This window comes from Salvelinus alpinus, chromosome 21, assembly GCF_045679555.1.
Source record: "Salvelinus alpinus chromosome 21, SLU_Salpinus.1, whole genome shotgun sequence".
NCBI classification, from domain to species: domain Eukaryota; kingdom Metazoa; phylum Chordata; class Actinopteri; order Salmoniformes; family Salmonidae; genus Salvelinus; species Salvelinus alpinus.
Genome location: NC_092106.1, coordinates 32,893,815 through 32,901,314, shown reverse-complemented (window position 1 = coordinate 32,901,314; position 7,500 = coordinate 32,893,815). Strand labels below are relative to the sequence as shown.

Here is a 7,500-nt window from a genome sequence, read left to right as displayed (position 1 = left end):
ATTGGATAGAAAACACTCTGAAGTTTCTAAAACGGTTTGAATGATGTCTGTGAGTATAACAGAACTCATATGGCAGGCAAACACCTGAGAAAAAAATTCATAGTGGGAAATCTGAGGTTTGTAGGTTTTCAACTCATTGCCTATCGAATACACAGTGGGATATGGGTCAGTTTGCACTTCCTACGGCTTCCACTAGATGTCAACAGTCTAAAGAACCTTGTCTGATGCTTCTACTGTGAAGTGGGAAGGAAGGAGAGGGGAATGAGTAGGGTCTGCCATGAGCTGACCATGCTCTGACCATGCGCGTTCACATGAGAGGGAGCTCTGTTCCATCGCACTTCTGAAGACAATGGAATTCTCCGGTTGGAACATTATTGAAGATTTATGTTAATAACATCCTAAAGATTGATTCAATATATCGTTTGACATGTTTCTACTGACTGTTACGGAACTTTTTGACATTTCGTCTGCTTTTAGTGAACGCGCTTCGTGACTTTGGGTTTGTTTACCAAACGCGCTAACAAAAGTAGCTATTTGGACATAAATTATGGACATTACCGAACAAAACGAACAGTAGGCTGTGAGTAGGCTGTGATTCGATGATAATCGTCGATTATATGCAACACAGGACAAGCTAGTTAAACTAGTAATATCATCAACCATGTGTAGATAACTAGTGATTATGTTAAGATTTAAAGTTTTTTACAAGATAGGTTTAATGCTAGCTAGCACCTTACCTTGGCTCCTTGCTGCACTCGCATAACATGTAGTCAGCCTGCCACGCAGTCTCCTCGTGGAGTGCAATGTAATCGGCCATGATCGGTGTCCAAAAATGCCGATTACCGATTGTTATGAAAACTTGAAATTGGCTCTAATTAATCGGCCATTCCGATTTAATCGGTCAACCTCTACTACACACACACACACCTACACACACACACACAAAGTTCTACTCTAGAGACTTAATTACATGTTTATTTCCACTCTCTTTCTCTCGCTCTGTCCCTCTCCCTCTCTCCGTAGAGTTTAAGAAGAGTTATGAGAATGACAGTCAGAGCAGTGACAACGTCAACTTCCTGCGTGTGGGCTGGACCAATAAGCAGCTGACCACGCTGAAGCCCCTCCTCTCTGAGATAGAATATCTCCAGGACCAACACCTGCTGCTCACCGTCAAGTCACTGGATGGATACGAGTCTTATGGTACCGTTGGCTGCCTGTCTGTTTGTGTTCTGTCTCCAAGTGTGTGTGTGTGTTCTGTCTCCAAGTGTGTGTGTTCTGTCTCCAAGTGTGTGTGTTCTGTCTCCAAGTGTGTGTGTGTGTTCTGTCTCCAAGTGTGTGTGTGTGTGTGTTCTGTCTCCAAGTGTGTGTGTGTGTGTTCTGTCTCCAAGTGTGTGTGTGTGTGTGTGTTCTGTCTCCAAGTGTGTGTGTGTGTGTGTGTTCTGTCTCCAAGTGTGTGTGTGTGTGTGTGTTCTGTCTCCAAGTGTGTGTGTGTGTGTTTTTTGTCTCCAAGTGTGTCTGTGTGTGTTTTTTGTCTCCCAAGTGTGTGTGTGTGTGTGTGTGTGTGTGTGTGTGTGTGTGTGTGTGTGTGTGTGTGTGTGTGTGTGTGTGTGTGTGTGTGTGTGTGTGTGTGTGTGTGTGTGTGTGTGTGTGTTCTGTCTCCAAGTGTGTGTGTTCTGTCTCCAAGTGTGTGTGTGTGTGTTCTGTCTCCAAGTGTGTGTGTGTGTGTTCTGTCTCAAGTGTGTGTGTGTGTGTTCTGTCTCCAAGTGTGTGTGTGTGTGTTCTGTCTCCAAGTGTGTGTGTTCTGTCTCCAAGTGTGTGTGTGTGTGTTCTGTCTCCAAGTGTGTGTGTGTGTGTTCTGTCTCCAAGTGTGTGTGTGTGTGTTCTGTCTCCAAGTGTGTGTGTGTGTGTTCTGTCTCCAAGTGTGTGTGTGTTCTGTCTCCAAGTGTGTGTGTGTGTGTGTTCTGTCTCCAAGTGTGTGTGTGTGTGTGTTCTGTCTCCAAGTGTGTGTGTGTTCTGTCTCCAAGTGTGTGTGTGTTCTGTCTCCAAGTGTGCGTGTGTTCTGTCTCCAAGTGTGTGTGTGTTCTGTCTCCAAGTGTGTGTGTGTGTTCTGTCTCCAAGTGTGTGTGTGTTACAGATTTTCCTTTAGGAAATGTGATGCCGTACATTTGACCTGCAGCATTGTAATGTACAGGACCCATATGCAGTGGGTGTGTAACCTGATTAGGGCGTCCACCCACGGTGCTCAGAACGACAGAAATCACATTTACTGCATATTATGCTAATTCATATTAACAGAACATGCAAGTGGAGGATGCAACGCTGTGCGTCCTTCTTACCCAAATTCAATTACGCACTTTAACGATGCTAGAGAAACTGTCCACGTTTACTTTTCCTCAGCCAGCAAGACGATTAACCAACAGCAAAATCACTTGACTATGTCAATCTACTATCCCCCATAGTATAAAAGTTTACCGATTCTATTTGTTAACTTGTCGTTCTGTTAGAGAAAGGAATAGCCTATTCCAAACTGACTCTGGGACAGTTGTGGGAGGATAGATCCCAAATTCAAACAACCAGTAGACCTAAACTACATCCTGTTTCAGTTTGTTTTAAGCGTTGAGGTTGATGCAACAGATCAGCACATTTGGCTTGATACATTATTTATTCACATCATAGCAGCAATGCTCACATGGCAGTAGGCTACAGATGTCAGATCTTACCTTGATCACTATTTTGTTGCGAATCATTTTTACTGATGTATCAGGAATTCAAATGAGCCTTGTGATTGGCTAAAAATGAGCAGTTGTCTTTCTCTCCAAGCGGGGGCAGTCGAGTCATTGGGATCAGGGCTCGCCATCTTAAAATAATGTTGTCTCTCGCTCGCTCAAACGCTTTAGGCCTAGGTCCTATTACTGCAATATTCAGATGTACAAAAATGTGTCTCAAATGCAGTCTACCAGCCCAAGCCCTTCTGTCACAAATAATAACATCTCCCTATTGACTTGATTTATTTGCACATTTTAAATATGGAGAGTCCAGGGTTATTTTACCACCGATCTTGATAAGAAATGACCATACCAGACACTTTTGACAAATACATTTGATTTTCAACTGTGGATAGCACTCGTTCAAGTTCAGCATAGCTAGCTAGCAAAGCGATTCACATTTCTTGCTAGCTAATCAAATGACATCTGCAGCATCTCTAGCTGTAGCCAACGATCAAACCGTTTTTAATAACTCCAAATAACAAGAACGTAGCTTATAGTTTTTTGGAACATTTAAACTTGAAACATGTTTTTCATGTTTTTGCGCTGGATGGATCACCGGTGTGGTTGACTGCAGCATTGCGCTGGATGGATCACCGGTGTGGTTGACTGCAGCATTGCGCTGGATGGATCACCGGTGTGGTTGACTGCAGCATTGCTGGATGGTGCTTTCAAAATGTCATGTGGTTGAGTAGCCAGTCTGGGCTCCTGCTCTAATGTTGCTGTAAACGGCCTACATGTTTCTCCTTGGCATGATGTTTTGTTGCAGGTTTTGTTTTTTGGTTATTCATTGTCAAGCTTTAAAAACCGAATCCAGACTCCAACATTCTAGTAGCTTAGCTAGGACTGTGGCATGTGTCTGTAAACGGGACAAACGAAAGCAGCGCACTTGAAGTTAAGTTCACTGACGCGAGCGCATCAGGTTGTAATTTGTACTCCTATTTAGCCCGCGGGCCTTGTGTTTGACACGCTGGCCTATAAGCCACGTTATGACTGGCTTGTGATCACTGCTAGTTTGAGTCTATTGACGTTCCCAGCCGTAGTTTACAGTCGTCTGTTTTTGTTCAAAGTATTGAGTCATTGAAACTGAACCAGTGCACCCTGAATGGAGGCAGTAAACAATGTACCAGGCCAGCTGGGATTTACAACCTGGTAGCAATATGTTGTGGACTACCCAGACATGTATTGGTTAATTATATTAATCATTATTCTGACAACAATGCTTTACTGGGGGGAAAAAATAGAACCTCTTTTTAGAACTTTATCAAGTTGGTTTTGAAGTTGTAAACTGGGAATCATATATTTTTGACTGATTCTGCTTGTCTGTTTGTTTCATATCTGCAAAGTAGTTCAATTGCCTTCTGTTCCACTTTAAGTAAAAGTACTGTTACTTAGGTTGTAATTTAAATAAGAATCATAACAACTTACGAAAATACACACATGCAATTTAATTCCACTAAATTATGTAAATTAGCCTATAGACCAATCAGCACCGGTAATGTATTTCTATTGACTGGTATTATTTATTATTTATTTACATTTTATTTAACTAGGAAAGTCCGTTAAGAACAAATTCTTATTTACCCCGGCCAAACCCTAACCTGGACGACGCTGGGCCGCCCTATGGGACTCCCAATCATGGTCGGTGGCGATACAGCCTGGAATCGAACCAGGATCTGTAGTGACGCCTCTAGCACTGAGATGGAGTGCCTTAGACCGCTGTGCCACTCGGGAGCCCTATTTCATCAATGAATAGGAAAAATATATATATATTGCAATGAGATTTTTTGATTTTCCCTGACAATTGGCCAGTGCCAATTTTATTTTATTTTTTATTTTTTTATTACAAAAAACACAAGGAAGGGGTAACATTAAAGTATTAGAACATGAAGGACAAACAATACAGCATCAAGACACTAACAAACATGTATCAGTCTTTCCGCAACAGAGCCATCCTTATGGGTGCGTGTGCATGATAGTGATATAACATATATGTCATAGTTTCCTTTTTCATGATCACAATCTTGTGAAACCCGAACCCTCCAAGATCCCCCCACAGTTCCCCAATAGCTGTCCCTCAACCATTCGAGACCCCTCCCACAGTCCCCCCCGGAATAAAAAATAAAAATACAATTCATTCCATTCCCCCAAGAACCCCCCCATGCACCAACAACCAAGAGAATGAACTAAAGAGAAAAAAGGAAAAGACAGAAGAAAACAGCAAACAACAATGCAATGTTTTTTTTTTATAATACATTTAAAACAAAGGACATCAAGGACAACTGAAATCATAACAGCAATGCCTAATTTATGTTTGTGTGCATGTCTGGCACTATTACATGTATGTGTGTGTTCTTGTATGTGTTTATTTGAATGAGAGTGTGTGTATATGCATGTGTACAAACACCTGCACGGCATCAGCCTCAGGCAAACCGGCATTAGTTGTAAAAACACCTCAGTGTCATTCAAATGTACTTTTATTTTGTTTCATTCTGACTTTTTTTCCCCCCTTTATCTTTTGACCATCATTCTCTCTCTCACACAGCAACTCCACTCCCACTTGTCTCCAATTCCACATACCAACCCTCAGCTTCCCTCAGCCTATCCCATCTATCTCTGCTGGCCACCCACTTCGTGTTTCTACGCAACACATATCTTTCAACTATGCTATGATGTTTAACGTACAATTTCAATCTATCTAATTAAATAGAATCTACAGATTGTGTGTCACGATCGTGTGTAGCGACGGACCAATGCGCAGCGGAGGTTGAGTTCCACATCTTTATTTCTAAGTGAAACTTAAACAAAACAATAAAGAAACAACGAAACGTGACTAAGTGGTGCACATGCACAAAATAATATCCCACAAACACAGGTGGGAAAACAGATACTTAAATATGATTACAACGATTACCAGCTGCCTCTAATAGGGAATCATACAAATCACCAACATAGAAATAATAAACTATATATATCAACTCGTACACCCTGTACCATGGAATCGGTACATCTACAATCTCTTCCCAACTATTTTGCAATCTGTATGGCACAGCTGTCAACATCCTGGTCCTCAAATGAAACTGGTATACTTTCCTATTTATGCTGTTTTTATTCCTCCGCCAGTTTTGATCCTTTATATTGGGCAGACAGACCAGTTCCCTACCTCCTCCCACTGCCACCCGCCTCCATTTTTTGGGGCAATGCTGTAATCAATTGGTTGTACTCTTGGATTGAGCAGACTTTCCCGTACAATTCTGATAACTCCATGAAGGACATAACTCTACCATTACAATTTACAATATCATTTAAGAACAAAATACCCTTTTCAAACATCTTTCCCATAAATACAGGTATTTTATCAACCAGCACATTTGAGTTCAGCCATAATATTTGTGGTAATATTTGTTCTATATTTTCAGGGGGATGACATTAAAATTGTAGCCAGCTCTGCAATGCTTGTTTGAAAAAGACAGATACTTTGAAAAAAGTGCCAATTTTATCTATCGGCTTTTCATTTATTTATTTTTGCCAAAAGCCGTCTATTTTCGGCTAACGAAACCCTGGTGTGTTATACTAATCGTGTGTGTGTGTTTCTTCCCCTCAGGAGAGTGTGTGTTGGCTCTGAAGTCGATGATAGGCAGTACAGCACAGCAGTTCCATACCTACCTGTCCCACAGAGGGGAGGAGACGGGCAACATCAGAGGTTCTATGAGGGTCCGCGTGCCTGCAGAGAGGATGGGCACCAGGGAGAGGCTCTATGGTAACACTCTGTGTGTGTGTCTCTGTGTGTGTCTGTGTGTGTGTCTCTGTCTGTCTGTGTGTGTGTCTTTGTGTGTGTCTTTGTGTGTGTCTCTGTGTGTGTCTCTGTGTGTGTCTGTCTGTCTGTGTGTGTCTTTGTGTGTGTCTTTGTGTGTGTGTCTTTGTGTGTGTGTCTGTGTGTGTCTCTGTGTGTCTCTGTGTGTCTCTGTGTGTCTCTGTGTGTCTTAGTGTGTGTCTTTGTGTGTGTCTCTGTGTGTGTCTTTGTGTGTCTTTGTGTGTCTTTGTGTGTGTCTCTGTGTGTGTCTCTGTGTGTGTCTCTGTGTGTGTCTCTGTGTGTGTATGTCTGTCTGTCTGTCTGTGTGTCTCTATGTGTGTCTCTGTGTGTGTCTCTGTGTGTCTCTATGTGTCTTAGTGTGTCTCTGAGTGTGTCTCTGTGTGTGTCTGTCTGTCTGTGTGTGTCTCTGTGTGTGTCTCTGTGTGTCTCTGTGTGTCTCTATGTGTCTTAGTGTGTCACTGTGTGATTGGTTGATTGATGTGTGTCCTGTAGAGTGGATCAGTGTGGATAAAGATGAGACGGGACCCAAAGGCAGATCCACTCTGCCCCCCCGATCAGGACACGACTACGTCAAGTGAGTAACCCACCCCCCTACTCCCTCCTCCCATTCCGAACCACACTGTGGAGTGAAACCATGAACTCATTCCTAACCACACTGTGGAGTGAAACCATGAACTCATTCCTAACCACACTGTGGAGTGAAACCATGAACTCATTCCTAACCACACTGTGGAGTGAAACCATGAACTCATTCCTAACCACACTGTGGAGTGAAACCATGAACTCATTCCTAACCACACTGTGGAGTGAAACCATGAACTCATTCCTAACCACACTGTGGAGTGAAACCATGAACTCATTCCTAACCACACTGTGGAGTGAAACCATGAACTCATTCCTAACCACACTGTGGAGTGAAAC

The 7,500-nt window shown here is 42.5% G+C and overlaps 1 protein-coding gene across 1 annotated transcript in view; it reads left to right on the top strand.

The window, feature by feature from the left end:
* The window catches only part of inppl1a (inositol polyphosphate phosphatase-like 1a), a 71,071-nt gene that overhangs the window by 60,408 nt on the left and 3,163 nt on the right, over positions 1-7,500 (top strand). The window contains exons 21-23 of the mRNA XM_071357816.1: positions 1,024-1,200; positions 6,370-6,525; positions 7,072-7,153. Of these exons, the coding sequence (XP_071213917.1) occupies positions 1,024-1,200; positions 6,370-6,525; positions 7,072-7,153 (415 nt within the window). The remainder of the gene's footprint in view (positions 1-1,023; positions 1,201-6,369; positions 6,526-7,071; positions 7,154-7,500) is intronic.